The 18,547-nt window shown below is 38.9% G+C and overlaps 3 protein-coding genes across 9 annotated transcripts; all 3 read right to left on the minus strand.

The window, feature by feature from the left end:
• Positions 1-13: 13 nt before the first annotated feature.
• Positions 14-5,710, minus strand: LOC105177292 (uncharacterized). 7 transcript variants are annotated; one of them, XM_011100387.3, is made up of 5 exons: positions 5,509-5,710; positions 5,088-5,116; positions 3,829-4,064; positions 2,982-3,744; positions 14-2,315 (listed from the first exon to the last, which is right to left on the minus strand). In XM_011100387.3, exons 3-5 carry the CDS (start codon positions 4,060-4,062, stop codon positions 322-324), a joined length of 2,991 nt encoding a protein of 996 aa, XP_011098689.1. In that variant the 5' UTR covers positions 4,063-4,064; positions 5,088-5,116; positions 5,509-5,710; the 3' UTR covers positions 14-321. The 7 variants fall into 7 exon arrangements, with proteins under 7 accessions (XP_011098689.1, XP_011098688.1, XP_020554879.1 ...); XM_011100386.3 differs by having other exon boundaries at positions 5,088-5,303; XM_020699220.2 differs by lacking the exon at positions 5,509-5,710 and adding an exon at positions 4,830-4,853 and having other exon boundaries at positions 5,088-5,502.
• Positions 5,711-8,654: 2,944 nt separating this feature from the next.
• Positions 8,655-10,052, minus strand: LOC105177291 (PPR containing protein (DUF179)). The gene is made up of 2 exons (XM_011100381.3): positions 9,829-10,052; positions 8,655-9,636 (listed from the first exon to the last, which is right to left on the minus strand). The coding sequence occupies exons 1-2, from the start codon at positions 9,971-9,973 to the stop codon at positions 8,873-8,875; spliced, it is 909 nt and encodes a 302-aa protein (XP_011098683.1). The 5' UTR covers positions 9,974-10,052; the 3' UTR covers positions 8,655-8,872.
• Positions 10,053-10,873: 821 nt separating this feature from the next.
• On the minus strand, positions 10,874-13,234 carry LOC105177289 (Tetratricopeptide repeat (TPR)-like superfamily protein). Its single transcript, XM_011100380.3, has one exon. The coding sequence runs from the start codon at positions 13,012-13,014 to the stop codon at positions 11,221-11,223; it is 1,794 nt and encodes a 597-aa protein (XP_011098682.1). The 5' UTR covers positions 13,015-13,234; the 3' UTR covers positions 10,874-11,220.
• Between the last annotated feature and the right edge of the window lie 5,313 nt (positions 13,235-18,547).

The following is an 18,547-nucleotide window of genomic DNA, read 5'->3' on the forward strand; positions in this document are numbered from 1 at the left end:
TGCTAAGCAGGCCTATGAAAACGGCAGAAAATCCCATACAAAGGTCAAGAACTCAGTAACATAAGAATTGTGACATGATAGTACCAGTCTGGTCTCAATGTCGAGTAATTAATCATAAACATATTTGCTTCCGGCAGGAGGAACCAATGGTAACGACAACAAACTTACACCAGTTTACTGATATTGAAGTCGGGAGAATAATATTAACTCTATAGCTATTTACAAAAACTGATACTAGAGCTCAATAATGAAGAAAGTCTTTATGCCACTCCCTGAGTTCGGTTGTCTATTCATCAAGAGAAAACCAGGACAATGGATTTGTCAGCATTTTACGGGAAACGAAATAATCGCATTGGGGCATCTCTGCCGTGGGAGACGCCTAGTTTTCTTTCCCCATCCCGCTAAACTTCTCTCCTCAAGTTGACAAATGGGCTTCTGCACTGGGGTTGAGCAAAGTGCTCTTGTGGTTATAGGTGTCGTTGGACCAGCCGAACGCTTCCTTCCCCTACCGTTCCTCGTGGAGCTTCGTTGTGACAAACCTGACTGCAAAGTTCTACCTTCAGCTTTCAGTAACTCTTCAAACGCCTGTAGATCCTCAGTCACTTCAAGACGTGACAATGTAACCAAACCAGGAAGTATGTCGCGTTGGAAGTCCTTTCGTTGTCTCCCCCTCCTTGACTGCCCTCTTCGAGACCTTTTGGACAATGTAGCATTCCCAATCTCATCGTCACTTGGATTGTTCAACACAGCTGGCTCATAGTGATAGTATTTTTCCTTGGTTTCTTCTAACTTTAATGTCATGAACTCAAAGTAGTCCATACCATCAGGAATAGATTCTTCTTCTTTACATGATCCATTCTGATTCAAGGGAACTTCGACATAAATGCTTGGAGTATCACCACATTGAGATAAAATTGTTTCTGCAAACCATTTGAGATGATCCCTAGATGCGACTTCTGGAGGCCCGCAAACACAGTCATCAACCAAATTCTTCTTCCCAGACAACAAGATGGAAATTATGGCCTCCGCTGCAATTCTATCACGTTCTTCATAAGAAACTCCAGGGTTTCCTTGAGGCATGTCCATTTTCCTAGACTTGGATTCTTTAGGAGATGATGTATTAGTTTCGAATTCAACAACTGCTGGAACCTCCAAATCTATCTCTGTGGTTGCAATTTTTACAATAGCTGTTGGGACAGAAGGTGCTGATGGAGCGTCCTCCTCTTCCAAAGACAAGTTCAAATCGATATGATGCCTCAAGTCAGATATATAGTTATTTAATCCTTTCTGTAAAACAAGATTCTTGGTTTCAAGCTGATTCCTTGAAACATCTTCATCTGTTTTAGCTTTTGTAGCACTATCACCGCAGATACCAGGGCAGTTGGCCCTAGAGAGGTTGTCTCCAGAATTTGGATCCTTGAAGCTTTGAACGATATTAGAAATTGGAAAACCAAGAATCTTTTTAGTACTGATACTGTTGTTGATCTCATTGATTCCACCCTCCACATCCTTGGGTGCTGAGATTTCCTTGTCCTGCTTCGAAGCTTGAAAGGAGCCATCAGCCATCTCAGATTTCCCAAAGAACTTCTGAGAACAACTTTGCAAAGAGTCCAGATTCATGAAATACGACCTCTTCACCCCTTTGTTTGGATCACCACTATCTTGTGAATTTTTAAGAAACCAGGGCAACCCTCCCCTGGAATTCTCCCGGTGGCTTTGACAATCTGCAAGAACAGTATGATGTTGAGGAACCACCTCTTGAAACTTCTGGAAGTTTTCTGGATTTTTCTTCAAGACTTCTGCAGGCTTCAAGTTCATGTCATCCATATTCATGAAACATTTTCTGTTATCACTTTGCCCTTTGACAAAGTTTGATCCAATTGAAGAACAGCCCTGCAACCATTTCCCATTCATATCAGAATGATAGGATTTCTGGCTCGATAGTTCGCTTTCCACATCTGCCTTGTTTTTGCCATTATTCCCATTGATTCCACCAAGCTCAAGATTTTGCACGTAAGATTTAGAAATCCATGAGGGTGAATCAAACGAGACAACATGGTGATTTTCTTGATGAGGTCCAACTTTCTGATCCAGAGTACTTGAAATGTTGGAAGCAACGTTAGAAGGACCATCATTTTCTTCAGAAATTTCAACCCCAAAGATTTTCCTTTTCCCACGAGGCACTGATGTACCCATATCCAACGGACAATTTGAAGGTTCATTTCGTGGTTCAGCCTGTAGTGGTTGAGGAAATGCCAGTGACTTGCCAGAACCGAAGTCTCCAACAGAAGAATGTTTGTCAAATCTCCTTTTCTCTGGAAAGTGCGTTAATTAAATACAGCATGAGAAATGAATGAATTGTAGCAGAAGACCTAGTCTAGCTAAAATGAAGCCATGTGCTCTCTAAACCTAGATCAACACTAGAAATGCCTATTCTTGCAAAAAAAATTCACATGCTTTGTACGTCGTCAGACAAACATGAAAACTTATACCAAGAACCCTGGTGAACGGCCTATCTTTATATGAATAAAATATCTCAGCTAAATACACAAAGGCGCAATATGATATGATAAGTGGGTTTTATGCATGATGGAATAGTAGCCATACAACAAAAAGGAGATCCCGCACTCACGAGGGGTATTTCTCATGCCACAATATATACACACAGGGTTCAATAAGTTTTTCACATGAAATAACTGTCACGGAAGTCTACAGAAGCACGAAAGTTTACAGAAGCAGAGGTCAAATGCATCCCTTTTTGTTTTGTTTTTTTTTCTTTTGGTGTGTGTGTATTTGAATGGGGTAGATTCGTCCCTTTCAACTTGAATATGTAACAGGATACTAAAACATAGTAAAGTCCTGTTGAGTTGACCAAACTTGAAAATGCAAACAAACTACACTAAAGCACACTCAGAAGGTCACGTTAAGCCAGTTGTGCAATAGAAGTCTCAAAACTTGAACAAAATGTTATATAGGCATACCTGCATGGTCATCAGAGTGATGCTCCTTCCCACTTCTTTCATTCCTCGATCCCAGAATGCTCAGAGAACTCCCGTTCTTTGCATCCAGGGAATTTTGAAAGAAATCTCTAGTCATTAGATTAAAGTTTGAACATGTATTTGGAGTTACCTCTCCTCTTGAAAGCGTTGGACCATCAGGAACTCCATCTCTTGGGTTGGTTAAACTTGTGTCTCCTGGATGATTGGTACGTTTGAAGCACAAGTTAAATCCCAAAGCCTCAGTATCACATTGAGATGTCTGAACAGCAGTAAGAGAAAATTTAGCATCTCTACCGTATGCGGCTGGATGGTTCCTGTTTGTGGAGGCAATTTCAACCCCCTGTAATTTACAAAATCTTTCTTGCATCCGCTTCTCCAGATTTCTATGGTATATATCAGCTGGAATTCCGAGGGTATAGGTTCCATTTGGGAAAACGCTGCACTTAGACAACCAAGGTTCACAAGTCCTCAAACTTCTTATGTCTTGGGTGCAGGGCAATACGGGCACACCGTTATCCTCCGGAAAACTGGGAAACAGTTTGCTAGAAGTGCCTGACGTTGGCAGACAATCAGCCATCGAATGAGGGAGATTCCATGTTCTTTTTGCATCTCCAGGAGGGATGGGAGCGAACAAAGTGCTCAACCGATGCTTTTCTCCCTTCATATCATCTTTGTTTAATTCTCTCCTCTTGATTTCATTCATCAGCTCTTGCTGTCTTGCATAAAGACGGTGCAGTTCCTGGATCTGCACAGTTAGGCATACAGAAAATATGAGATGGTTTCTCACCTGTCTATTTCTCACAAAATTCGGGCGTCGAATCACTTGTACCTGATTTCTGAAAATCGATTCATGCTCGAGAATTGTCTGCCTCACTCTCTCTGAGTCATATCCCAGATAACCATTTGTGTACATCGGGGATGTGAATGAGTCAGGATTCTGTCCATTTCTCAGAAGCTGGTTCTCATGATATAAGGTCCTCGCACCACTGCTTGTGCTTCCGTCAAGATCAATGACAGAATGAGACTCCCGCAGAAATGCATTACCTTGTATTTTAGTTCCCATCCCTGGAATCAACAAGGAGCAAAACAACAATTACCCAAAACACTAGTTAAACTAACTCACCCAAGAAAGATAATAACAACAAAATGTCGAAGAGAGTCAACTGTTATGTTAACAACAGGTTAGAACATCCAGCCTCAAAGAACCATGAAGCAAATGAGTACAGTTCATGCATTATCCAAGTCTAACAAACTAAGCAAATCACAAGAAACTCCTTGACCTAAAAAACGAACATATTGAACTTCTCCGCACTCATTTAAGCAAATATAATTATGTTTCAATCAGATCGTTCCTATCTAATTTTGCACAATGATTTAGGAAAGTGGCTCTTTCCTTCCAGCTGGTTTCTGCAGGTCATCAGTTCCCGGCACGTAAATACGGATGCTATCCAGCAGATCATTCATCAAAATGTAAAAAGAATGCTCAGATAATAATCATCAGCAAAATGTCACTACACATCCAACCAGTAGTCAACTACTGCAAATCAAACAACATACACACTACAATTCAGAAAATACCACAACCTTTTTACTTTTTCTGAGATGATGTTAACCACAATCTATATTGCTTCTTTCATAAACAAATTACAGTCCATTTACCGTAAACGATTTACAGTAGGGCTTTCATGTATGCCCAGAGTTTGAAAAACACAAACAATATGCCATTTCTTGAACTGTTCTATTTCACATTTAGGAAATTTCTTAAAATGGGCGAAATTGAGTTGAGCAATTATTACTGTGGAGGGAGAGCATTAAAGAACAGCATCATACCATGGGAAGAACCAAAGGCACAAGCTATCAATTTCTCAGAAGAAGCCAGCCCAGAATATGAACCACAGAATACCATAATTAAAATCCAAATGTATATACAGCACAAGGAAGCAAGAAAATTGGAACTCATAAGAAAGCAAGAAGAGAAAAGAATATTCAAAGTCTTAATGAAAGAAAATCCAAAAAGTTTAAAAAAAAAAAAAAGAAAGAAAGAAAAAGAAAAGAAAACGTATGAGGTATAAAAAGAGACAGAATTACCTCAAAACCCAGATTCTTTTTTCTGACTCCTTTACAGCTCCATATAAACAAATACCAAAGGGGTCAAAAATTATCCAAAGCAAAGCACAAGGAAGGGCAGAAAGCTAGAAAGAAAAATTCAGTTTGACAAGTTGGAATTTTTGTGTGCAGTAAAAGGACAAGAATTGAAGGACCCCAGAGAACAAAGCTGGAATCTTTCTACTGCCATTGGAGAACCTTCAAAACCAAAACAGCAAAAGAGAAAAATACAGTTCTTGATCAATCAGCCAAACTACATAGAAAGAGAGATTGAGACACACAGAGAGTGAGTGAGAGAGAGATCCAAGATAAGATCTCTTCTGTGTACAAACACAAACATGAACAAGTAACAAGTGTTTTTGCAAAGAACAATGACCTGAAATTTGTCAACATGTGAGCTCACCTTATTCTATGTACTTCTCTTTCTCTCCTGGCTTTAGAATCAATCATTTCTTTCCCATTTGGCCATATCAAACTTTGATAATAATAGTACAGTTATACAAGAAAGAAAGATTAAAAAACACCAAGAAACCACACATATATATGTGAGAATATATTATTAATTTATTCATATAGATTTTCTTGGTTTTTTAGGAAGTGAGAAAGGCATGCCTTGCCTATCTGTTGGGACATTTATTACATTATTCAGATTCTCTCACCTTCCATGCTTTTTGGCCTACATTATTTTTTTCTTCAAAATTCCAACTCTCAAACACCATCATTTATTTCTTTTACATATGACCATAAAAAAAATAAAATATATATTTTTCATTTTTCCGAAATGGGATTCTGTTTATTTTTTTTAAATATATATATATATGTGTGTGTGTGTGTATTTTAAAAAATAATAATAATAATTATTAAGAGGAAATGTACACATGATTTAAGATGCAAGAAAGAATGCAACTCTCCCACCCCAGTTTCCTAAAAGCATCTAACTGACCTCATCTACCTGCTTCTTGTCCCACGCGCAGGGGTAGCGACTGAAAGATGTTAGAAAGTACAATGAGGGTGTACGATGAAAGATATACTCCGGCAAGTGGAACACCACGTGCACCCGTGGCGCGTGGACATAGGATGATATGTTTCTTAGATTGACTCATAGAATGGCTGTTACATGGGAGAATTACAACGACCTAAGTGGGGAAGAACAGATATTTATTTATGCAGATAAGGACCTCCCAATTTATAATTTCTTTTTTTTTTATATATAAATTGACAAATCAAAAATTAGTTGGTAAACCTTTTATTTTAAATGTTATCTCAAAAACCAATGTGATTCAGATTTACGTACATGTTCGAAGTCACGAGTTCAAGTCATACTTAATATTTTATATGATTTTTTTGTAATTTATTTCATGATAAATCAAATATATTGTTCAATTTATTACAACATTAATGTAATCACATAATTATTATTATTACCAAAAAAGTGTATGTTAGAAGCATCATAATTCATTCACGAGTAAATTTGATGGGGGTGAGTTCCACCAGACGTATAAGTCTATAATGTATTATTAATTTTCTGTAGTATGAATTTACGATTGAGTCGTTGTATTTCTTGATTCATTCAAAAATAAAAATAAACTTGGGAGGGGTGTTTTGTGAGGTAATAAAAAGGATTGGGAGGGGCATTTTGTCACCTACCCTGATTAGCACATTTAATAATTTCAACTTCAATGAAACGAATAATAAATTAAGTAATAAAATTTGCAGGTTGGGTAATGGAATGGAAACATGAGCATTCATGAAGAATGAATAATTGCAGCGGACGGAGACTATTCTATTCTCTTACTTACCCATACATCCCTCTATCATCAATAATCCTCTTACCCTCTAATTATTTTTATTACATCAAATCATAAATCTTACCTATTTCTGGGAATCTACTTTCAATTTTTATTTTTTTTTTAATTCCGTCATGAATCTTGAAAATGAAGTAAGTTTTTTAATTTTGTGATTCTACATATGTAAAATCAATTATCTTATAATTAATTATGTAACTCGAGGATTGAACTAGCTTGAGGACATATACACAAAATCTAAGTAAAGCCCATGTTTTATAATCCGAGGTTGAATTTCTTTATACCGAGTGATCAGAATTAAAATAAATATTAAAGGGTAAAATTACAGCCACCTTCCCTGAAATCTGGTATAATTATAAATATCATCATTATTGTTTGAGAAATTATAAATACTTCCCTGATATTATCATTCATCTAACAATGAGCCCATTTCATTAGCCTACTTTAGGTTTCCGATTAATTTTTATGGTGAACTTATCAAAATACCCTTTTGGATTATATTTAGAATTTTCTAAAGTACTTTTATGGATTAATATTCCGTATAAGTTATTTATTTTACCCATTCTCAGATTTTTTTACACTTTTCAGTTTATCTAAAGAAGTTATTTATAATTATGTCAAATCTCAAGAGGGCGAGATATAATTTACCCTAAATTAAAACCTAATATTAGTGTAGCAATGGAAAAGTAGGAGTAAGTATAGTATTAGTATTAAAGTGGTGATGTTGTTGGAGAGAAAGATTAGATGGGATTCATAAATGGGAAGAAATTGAAGGGGGGTGGGTGGGATCATGTATTTGTCCTCTTCTCAATGCACATATACTACATAGGGTCCCCTTATTCCTTTTAAGATTTTATAGGGCAAACATTAGTTGAGGATTTGATATTATGCAACTTCTCATCTTTCCCTCATCAACCTAAACTCATCTCCTCAAGTAAAAAATTCTAGGCCCCACTTTTTTTATCCATTTTACTCTTTTAGGAAATGCCCAAATACCTATATTCCATCAATAATTTGTCCCTTTTTAGGAGTTATCATCATGCTCCATATAAATTTTATTTATTTATTTTTATCTACGTACTTTAATAATACATGAGTCGAGCATATATTCTGTGCTATTTTGCTTCTGCACCGTACTGTTTGAGTGACTGTTCATTTACTTTTATGTTATATTGAGATATTGATATAATTATAAATAGTTTGAACGAGAAATGGTGCACGTAATCCGGAATTAGGCTGGCAAATTTGGCCATTTGTGAGGCTTAGTTGTTCTTAGTAAACACCATCAACAATGTCCTTTCTACCTAATGATTAAGAGCCAGCTTAGATATTTATGTACTTAATTTCAGCTGTAAAATTGAGATAGTAAGAAATTCAATAGAAAAAGTATTGGAGGAGGAGAAATAATTATTTTAAGATAAAAGTATAATGAGATAATTATTGGTTGTATGAGAAAGTCAAATTGAATGTAGTGGTTTGAGCCAGTTGGCCAGAATTTACACAAATATGGAACACTTTGGTCTTTGGGTAGGCAGCAGAGCGCCAGACTTAGTTTGAATCTCCAATATTTGTAATCATTTTTTCTAAATTGTTCTCTACTGCTTTTACTCTTATTTTCGTTTTTTTTTTATTTTAATAAATGAATTTACTCCCTTTTTTTTAATTTATTTTTTGGAGATTTTATTTTTTTTAAAGAAAATAGTAATAATTGATGCTGCATCAAAAGGATTTTGAAGGAGAAAGATGAAAAAGAGACAAAAGCGTGTTTCATTAAAGGAAATTGCGGAGAGAGGCAGAATATTACACACTTTTGACATAAATATCAGTTTTCAGGTAAGCTAATAGTCGTGCTTTTCTGAGAAAAGCGGATTGCAACTTATAAGCCTAATTTTGCTATTAATTAAGATTATTTACAAACTCCCTTCAGGGCAATGACTCTTTTCCAGGCCCAAATACTGAGAATCACCAAACTTTTCTTGGGCCCATTAGGCCCAAGATTTCCTCCCACAGCCCAACGCTTCCGACGCTGGTATGCCCAACAACACTTGGGCTGCATGCAGCTACAGTCCAATACCCAGCCCATATCTCATCCCTCAGCTGTTCTCTCTCCCAAGCGCAGTACCCATCAAAGAACCTGAACTCCTCCACTTGAACTGCATTCCTTCTCACCATTTCAGCAGCACAGCCGACACTCTCTTTCGTGCCGTAATACAGACCTTTCATTACCTCCTCGAACACCCCGCTCTTACCAACTCCGTCGTTTTCTTGCTGGGGACTCACCAAGAACAGCCCTTCTTCCAACGGCCCGCCGAAGAACAATGGCCTGTCTGAAAACGCACCAGATACGTCCAATGCCGATGACCGCATCTCCTTAATGGACATGAGTGATGGCCTGTTGAGTATGATGCCTGTTGGGCCTATTGGCCCGGTGGAAAGTAGCAGGATAACTGTTCGTTCGAAGATGTGGACGCCGTCGAGCTTCTCGGTGGCGATCAACAAGCAGCCCTTCTCTGGTTCGTGGATGGTGTGTGCCCATTTGTCTCCTATTGTCATAGGCTGAGGCTGGTCCGTTGGGGCATCTAGATCAAGAACTGCATCGGGAAGTTCTTCGAGTGGGAAGGCTCGTTCTCTGGCGACTAGTCTTGCTCTGAATGATCGCCAGTCGGAGGTAAGAAACGGGCCATCTTCGTCCTGAGATGATGCTGACGCTGGACCTGATTGGCAACCTGATAAACATTTGAATTTTCATTAGTTCTGACTGAAACATATGTAAGTCTGACAAGCTAAGTCACATCAATCAAGATTTCATCAACCATGTTATGATTGTATCTTAGCGCTTGAATCATACCTAAGAAGCTTCGAACAAGGAGAACAGATTGAGTTATAAAACAAAGAAACCACAGAAGGGAAGAACATACATGATATAGAAACAGGAGCACCAAATTTCCTGGTTTGATACTTCGTGTGCATTTTCCTTGTGTGTGTAAGAATTCTGCCTCTGACTGAGGGAAGAACTTCCATGGTTTTTGTGAAGGAATTGGAGGAGAGACAGCAAGCTTCCATGGCGGTTTATTTCTCGCTCAACTTGATGACTCTGTGTTTCGAGGAAAATAATATATATGCACTGTATATAGAGCATATGGTAGCTCAAGGATAAGCTGAGATACACTGTATATTAGCATGTGGAATGCGGATGAATTTGCACCACGAATTATTCTAGACCCATAATGTCCAAGTGGGACCCTTTGGTTTTTTCCAGCTGACATTAAAGGCCCAGCAGACCGCACAGCCATTTTTCGAGACTTTATTGGGTGCAAGAATGAAGTGCTGGTGGTTGAGGTTATTCTAGAAAAATGTTTTGGTCCTTTATAGATTATGTGGCGTGGTTTCAGCCATTCCTGTATTTCTGTTTGTTGTTACTTTGCCTTCTACAGAAAGCTGAAAAGTGCATTAATTTTGGAGGGAGATGGTGGGGGATCAGAGGACCAGGGCCCACCCCTTTACTGAAAAAGTACCCAAGAATACTTAAGAGTAGCAAATTTATAGTATTCTATCGTGGCATTATGTCATTGGTAGCCTGAATTTTTTCATATCTCAAAAGTGGGGAAATAAGAGCAATGCTTGCGCCCCCCCCAACCCTCTCCCTACCAACCAAGAAAAAGGAAAAAGGAATGCTTTATGCACCGAGCGTATGAATGATTGTGATATATCTTTTGTAAGATATTTGTCAATCATTTGAGTTAACTATCAATATTTTGATTTCGAATTCTATTTCCTAAAAAAATTAGTGAAAGAATGTTCCTCACATTTGCTTTTGCATTCCAAATTCCAAATGTTGGATAAGAAACAGGTTGGCTCACAATTAATAATCTTGAAAGAAAATTGATTTTGTTATGATGGTCCTAGAGTGATAATACAGTGCTAAAAACATGATGGTTGAATTGAAGCTGAAAAAACGGTGTAAAATTAGAGAAAGTAATATGATGTATTATGGCATAATTGAATGAAGCTCTCAGAGTGAGTGCTAGACTACTAGCAAATGATACTTTCCAGTATTTATTACAGTGAACAGATTATCATCTACAGAATAGTATCACCATGTACATTTTACACTTTCCAAACTCAAATATTTGCTTGCATTATGTTAATTTCTTACAATTATACAACTATAGAACAGTGACCACGAATTCTTTTTGCGGACAAGTATACCTGCTGATTCATGCCTGTACAGAGAAGGTTCTGATGACATTCACCGTAAAGACTTTCTGCCCCACATCAAGGGCATCAACCCACTGGGCCACAACCAGGTTCTAGATGACAATGGATGGAGCATAAGGTATCTTTGTAAGATGCTGATTCAGTCCCTTGATCGTCTGGTATATTCCGTCTGATTTAGGGTGAGTTGTATCCATAACAGTGAATTCATGAAACTCATCATTTACCTCTATTAAACTAACTCCAGAAGGCCGTTTGCTGGCTACCTTTCTGATCTGCAATCTTGCATTTGAAACACTTCCCCAGTCTCCTGCTGCAGCATATATGTTTGACAGCACAGAAAAGTTTCCTGGCCCAGCTGTCTCTAGTTTCACTAACTGGTGAAGAACCTCCTCAGCTAGTTGCGCAGCATTATGCATTCGGCAAGCCCCTAACAGAGAGCTCCAAATAACAATATTTGGTTCAAAAGGCATGTTATGGAGAAGCCTAAAAGCTTCGCCGAGGCGCCCCTCACGACCCAAAAGGTCAATAAGGCAACCATAGTGCTCTATTTCAGGAGCAATGCCGTAGTCATTCACCATGCTGTAAAACTGATATATCCCATCGTTGACCATACCGGCATGACTGCAAGCAGCAAGGACACCAACAAAAGTCACTTTATCAGGTGCAAATCCTTCTTGCTTCATCCTATCATAAAGCTGAAGAGCCTTCCGTCCATGCCCATGCATGGCTAGCCCGTGGATCATGGCATTCCAGCTGACGATATCTTTTCTTCCCATTGCACTAAATATGCTCCATGCTCTATTCAAGCTTCCACACTTGCAATACATGTCAATCAAAGCATTACTAACCAGGGCACCACACTTGTACCTACTTTCCAGAATAGACCGGTGAACTTTCTTCCCTAGGCCCAATAAACCAGACTCAGCACTTGCAGATAAAATGCTAACAAAAGTCGCATCATCTGGCTTCAATCTCGCCTCCTCCATAAGGTCATAAAGTCCGGCTGCCTCCTTTGCAAGTCCCTTCTCAGCATACCCAGATATCATTATTGTCCATGCAACCAAATTCTTGTCCGGCATATTATCAAATAACACTTTAGCCATCTCAATGTCACCCGTTTTAGCATAACCAGAAATAACCGTAGACCATGACACGACATCCCTTGATGGCATTTTCTCGAAGATCTCAAACGCGGCGCTCATCTCTCCAGCCTTCACATACCCATCCAAAATGGCATTCCAACTCACCTTATCTCTATGAGGCATTTCATCAAACAGTTTCTTCGCTTGCTTCAACTCACCCGCCTTTACCAGCCCACTTATCATTGAATTATAAGTAACAACATCCTTCTCCTCCATTACATCAAACACAATCTTGGCAGCTTTAACACCAATCAACCCGCACTTGGAGTACGCATCAATCAACGAATTGGGCACGAACAAATCCGAGTAAAGATTGCATTTCTCCACATGGGCATGAATCATTTTCACGGATTGCAACCCCGAACAGGCCTTGAGGAGAAAAAGATACGTATAGTTATCCGGAAAAATTCCAGACCACCGCATTTCCCTGAAAACCTCAAAAGCTTTGTCAGGCTCAGAGTTCCTAATATAGGCCTTAATTAACGTGTTGCACAGATGAGCATTGGGGTTCTGAATTTGATCGAACACATTGATTGCTAATGACATTTGTTGGCACAATGACAACGCTGAGATGAGTTTCGGCGCAACGAAGGGATCTTTATGAAGATTGGACTTATATATGAGAGCATGGAGTTGTTTTAGCTGGTTCAAGTCCGTGCACTTGTGGAGGTCCGCGAGTTTTTGCTCGAAAAGCCTCCGCCTGGAGAAAAACGTCGGAGCTCGAATTGGCGCGGGCATCTGCATTTTGTAGTTCGTGGGGAAGACAACTTAGCTCGCATGCGCAGAGATGAAATCGGCGGGCCGAAAGTTTGAATTGGAATAGAACGAGTGTGTGAACGAACGGTGGACACTAGAGATAAGAATCTGATTTTTTTTTTTTTTTTTCTGATGATATTTTGGAAGGTAAAACTCAATTTTGCCCCCTCCAATGTGGATTGTGGATTATGCAACATTTTGCACAAAATCTGATGTGAGTTCCACAACCATGTCATTTGATTATTCCGTGGGTGTTAGTTTACTTATTAATAGGTGAGGCTGGGCTGCTTGATTTTAAAATTATTTTGGAGAAAAGTCTTACATAGAATTAACTTTTTTTTCTAGACAACATAAAATATATCTAAATTATAATTTAAAAATGTAACTTTGAATATTACAAATCCCAATATGCGACTTCAAGCCATTTGTGGTAATTGGGACTTGAAAGGCTAATGGTATTGAGCCTCCAAATATGGAAAAAGAAAAATAGTTGAACTGAGGTGTAGACGTGGACGATGTGGTTGAGGTTTTTTACTAAGGAATAAAATTAGAAATTTTATCTCAGCATAATTGCACACCATGTGAATTGCAATTTCCGCAAGGGGGTGCTATTTTCAAGAAGAATGGGTCTCACTTAATGAATAGTAACTTGCATAAAAAATTAATATTTTGGTATTTATAGTAGTGTTAGAAATTATATGATGTGGTGGATTGTATATGTTTAGTGTATGCCTCATACATATCAAGTTATGTATTTACCCTCAATTTAATATTTTTTATTAATGTACATCATACGGCCCCCTACTCTCGAATGGAATACGCCCACCTAGTATAATATTTTGTCCGAGAGTAAACACTCTTCAGAATTGAGTTAACACATGGGAGTGGATGGGTGGGTAGTCGTTTATTATATTTTCAATTCATTGGGGGTGTGCGAATGCTTGGCCAACAGTGTCTGGTGCCCGGCTCGAGCTGGGGGTTCACTAGGTGGTGCACCCCAAGCCCAGCTCGAGGCAATTCGTTGGTGCACCCCGAGCCCAGTTCGTGGCATTGCCTTGAGCTGGCGCACTCCCGAGCTGGTGCGGCGCACCAGGTGATGCAACTAGAGCCCTCCTCAAGCTTGGCTTGAGTCTTCAAGTGTTGGAAGGAGGTGTACCTTGTTGTGTCTGATGGGTTTTGAACCCAGATCAAAAAGGTGAAAAGTGGTTACTTCAATCACTACACCATCAAGCATTTTTTGATCATATTTATTCTCATTCTCCATTAGTAGACATTATTCAGGGTTTATTCAGCGCCGAATTCTTTCATTTGTTTTGAGGATTTCGACGTCATCTCCAAGAGAGACTCCCGTAAATAATTCTTACATGCGGTGATAGAGCCCCCCAAGACTTTGGAGAAAGTGAAGTGGCGCATTTTTTTTTTCCAGGACGTTGCCTTTTGGGGTGATTTTCTCACCATCCATAGTTGAAAATTTTGATAGGTAATTCGATAGTATTCCATATTCATAAATGTAGTTACTGCACTAACTAAGCTATTGTTTTGTTCTCTTATGATTTATATTCATCAGATGTTGCCTTAAGGGATGTTTTTGCTCATGCCCCGGAGTTAGGTTTTTACCAACTTCGAAAGGGGGGGCAAAACTTTCCGAATCCAATATTTTTATGAGGGAACATTGCCTCAAGAATTTGATAAGGAGATGTTGCCTCAAAGGATACTTCATGTCCCGGAGTCGGTCTTTTACTAACTTCAAAGGGATGCAAAATTTTCGGGGCGACATTATCGACGAGGATCTCAATGAAAGTTCCATTTAGAGGGTCCCGGGACAATAGTGATTTTTGTCTGTATGACAATGACGATTTTTGCCTCTAGGGTCCTCGTGAAACTTCAAGGATCTCTACGTCTAACTCCGTTTCGTTTGTTGGGACTACGACAAGAAAACTAACTTCATTACTTAAAATTTGAAGTACATTATTTTTGGGAAAATCAAAAGAGAAAATTATGTTGAGCTACTAGAGTTTTCTCCTATTACAAGTGAATAGCCAAAAACTGATTTTTCCGCTACGTCAACTCTGAGTTACTCCTTCGTGGCTTGTTGATCTTTTTGAGGTCACGGGATGACTCATGTGGTAGGATAATTATCATTACGAGGAGTTGGCACATTCGGCCCACGGTCAAACTGGAGTCCTTATAGATAGTGGTTGACATATTCCTTTAAGTATCCCCGTTGGATCAATTTTTCCATCTCATTCTTCAGGTGATGGCATTTCTCCATCGAGTGTCCCCTGTCCCGGTGAAAACGACAATACTTATCGGATTTAAGTCTCTTGGGATTATCTTTCATCTTTGCCGACCATTGACTGATTAGCCCTTGCTGTTCCGCCACCATTAATATCTACCCCCGGGAGCGTTCAATGGGGTATAGTGAGCAAACCCTGCCGGAGGTACATGCTTACGTTCCTCTTTCTTTTTCGACTTCTTTTTCTCTTCTCGACCCTTCCTTTTGCCGCTAAGGGAAGGATCCAAAGCATTAGACTCCTCAACCAGGATGTATTTATGGGAGCACGAGCAAATCTTCCACAGTGCTAGGGGACTTGCCGGCTATGGACTCCTTGAATCTTCTCGGCAGCAGGTTCTGTTGGATAATACTAGCCAACAACTCATGATTAACATGTGGAACCTCATGCACTGCATCTACAAACCTTTGCATGAAGTCTCTCAAAGTCTCGCCTTCCCTTTAGCGGATAGTAAATAGATATGCTGCCGTTTTCGGGACCTTTTTGTTCATGAAGAAGTGGTGCAAAAAACGTTGAACCAACTGCTCGAGGCTGGAAATAGTTCCAGTGGGCAGTTGGTTAAACCAGGCTAACGCGCGTTTTGAGAGTGTGGTGCGGAAAACCTTGCAGTAAGCGGCGTCACTCAGATCATACCTATCGATCTTGGCATAGAACTTGTCTAGGTGTTCTTGTGGGTCTCCTGTCTCATCATATTCCGATAGGTTCGACACCTTGAGACCAGTTGGGAGCGCCTCGGCCAGAATGTTTGGGGCAAATGGGTAGGAATCTTCGGTTCCTCGAGGTGGTGGGAGGCGGAAGATTCTCGATTATGGAGATTCTGATCTTGAGTTTGTGCAACTTTGGGTCTGGAGATCCGACTGTTTACTTCTTCTCATCTCTGTTCCTCCCCCTCGGGAGCCGAGGATGGCTCTCGACTTCTGCAAGGGGAAGGAGGGGGCGGGTTCACTGGTTGTTGCGCCACAAATTGGGCTACAGGTATTAAGGCTAGCAAGGCTTCCTGTGTCAGCTGAATCATCGGTTCTTGGGGCGGAGCGTCCGGGGGGAGTGCTCCGGTTGGGGGTACGGCCGGAGATTGCCGATGTGATGAGGGGACTTCCCCATTGAGGGGTGCCTGCTCATGCGTCAGGGGGGTTACCTCCTGGGATATTGACTGTTTGCCAGGCGGGTTTTGTTCCATTCTGTTCACTTAAGCTTCGCGGGTCATGTCCAGATCGTGGACGTCACGGGCTCCAGATCTGCTTTGCATACTCAGCGTCGAGGTAAATTTTTTCCATGGACGGCGCCAATGATGTGGTTGTGGTTTTTTTACTAAGGGATAAAATTGAGAATTTTACCTCGACACAATTGCACATCAGGTGAATTGCAATTTTCGAAAGGGGGTGTTGTTTTCAAGAAAAATGGGTCTCACTTAATGAATAGTAACTTGCATAAAAAATTAATATTTTGGTATTTATAGTAGCGTTAGAAATTATATGACGTGGTGGGTTGTATATGTTTAATATATGCCTCATACATAAAAAATTACTTATTTACCCTTACAATTTAATATTTTTTATTAATGTACATCAATGTACTTTATCAATTCTCCTAAATTAGTAAGGGGAGTTAATTGTTTTAATAGTTAAGCAGTAATATTGGGGGATGTTTGGTACGTTTTGTAAATTATTGGAGAATTTGGTATAATTCAGAGGCGCAAATCGAATTTTGTTACTAGATTGAATACAGCTTGATTGGAGGGCGACCATTGATTCATATTGGACGTCTCACTAGTCTACCAACTTTAATCACAAGTTTTTGGTGTGTTGCGTGTTTAGACAAGTAAGCGCAATGGAGACAGTATTATTGCGCAAGGGACAAGCTATTACGCAACTAAAATGCCCCTTTTCTTGCAAGATTAATGTTTAATTTAGCTGTTAATTACTCAATTATTTATTTGTCAAGAATAGAAATATATATTGTTGTTTATCGTATTCCATTCCGATTATAATATGAAATATTGTGATAAGGATCAAGATTTGAAATTTTAATTAATATGTACGAGGAAACAAAATGAGGTGTAGGGTGATACGAGCTATTGCTCATGAGAAAAAATACACAGTTTCTCGAACACATCACAACGAAGTACAACTCATCTTTTATAAAGGAAAAATATGAGGTCGATCCGATCTACATCCACAATTATTTAAAACACGAAGATATATGAGAATCCCTGTCCCCGAGTGGGAAGAAAGCCTATGAATGAATCTACCTCAGTTGGCGAGAAAATATGACTACAGAAGGCTCAGGTTGGTATTTGTCGAGGATGAGCCTCCTCAAAATTCTAAGATAGTTGGCCAAAATCTCTAAAGAGTCTTACCGGTTTAGAAAATTTGGGTTGGATAAGCCCCAAGCGGATAGTATTGCATTTCTTGGGGGTTGTTGGAGGATGTGGACAATCTAGTCATATCTTTAAACTTCATCGATGATTGCATGGTCATTCTTCCCATGTTGTACGAATGTTATTAACATGTTTGAGGAAGGTACTTTTGGAAGTCAAGTTGGCATGAGAGACATGTTTCTATGTGAATCAACAAGTTTTCATCAGGATTTAATCCCTTCTAACCTAATGAGTGAGTTAGTTGCCGACTTGGTGGTTATTCTCTCTCGGACCTTGTCTACTCAAGGGCCTTTCGTCGGTCCTCCATGTAAATTGGGCTTAAATGCATTTTTTGGACGTTAGTTTTAAATTTATTTATGTCGCTGAATTGTGATTATGAATTCATTATTTGAGAAGTATTTATAATAATCATGACTCAAGTCAACGTTAAAGAGAATTTTTACATTGACTATCATATATTTTTATATTTAAAAACAAATCAATTGCGGTATGATTTTGCACATATAATATAAAAAAATATGAAAGAATAAAAAATAAATTAAGTAAATATAATTTATGTTATACTAACACAACATAACTGTAATATTTTGAGGAAGACTCCATATATATGACAAACAAATTTGGATAGACCCTGGAGTCGGGTGGATTGTGGCCTTTACCAAACTAATAAATTATTCATAGAATTGAACAATCAAGAAAACCCAAATAAAATTAAAAATAAAATAGAACAATCAAGAAACCAAAAAACAATAGTAATAATAGAAAGATAGTAATAAGTGCCTAACCATGTGAGAGTGATCATATCCACATAAAAAGGTCTTTTCAGTGAGGTAATTACTTACTTACATTG

The sequence above is a fragment of the Sesamum indicum genome, linkage group LG9, assembly GCF_026168435.1.
Source record: "Sesamum indicum cultivar Baizhima isolate 11 linkage group LG9, ASM2616843v1, whole genome shotgun sequence".
Taxonomy (NCBI): domain Eukaryota; kingdom Viridiplantae; phylum Streptophyta; class Magnoliopsida; order Lamiales; family Pedaliaceae; genus Sesamum; species Sesamum indicum.

What these genes read in the sequence shown, in the direction of transcription:
- LOC105177289 (XM_011100380.3), bottom strand. Translation starts at nt 13,014, where the DNA reads ATGCAGATGCCCGCGCCAATTCGAGCTCCGACGTTTTTCTCCAGGCGG.
- LOC105177291 (XM_011100381.3), bottom strand. Translation starts at nt 9,973, where the DNA reads ATGGAAGCTTGCTGTCTCTCCTCCAATTCCTTCACAAAAACCATGGAA. An exon ending in TGCTCCTGTTTCTATATCAT is followed by an intron (nt 9,637 to 9,828) that starts GTATGTTCTTCC and finishes AATGTTTATCAG; the next exon opens with GTTGCCAATCAGGTCCAGCG.
- LOC105177292 (XM_011100382.3), bottom strand. Translation starts at nt 4,959, where the DNA reads ATGAGTTCCAATTTTCTTGCTTCCTTGTGCTGTATATACATTTGGATT. An exon ending in AATCGATTTTCAGAAATCAG is followed by an intron (nt 3,745 to 3,828) that starts GTACAAGTGATT and finishes CTAACTGTGCAG; the next exon opens with ATCCAGGAACTGCACCGTCT. An exon ending in TCACTCTGATGACCATGCAG is followed by an intron (nt 2,316 to 2,981) that starts GTATGCCTATAT and finishes CGCACTTTCCAG; the next exon opens with AGAAAAGGAGATTTGACAAA.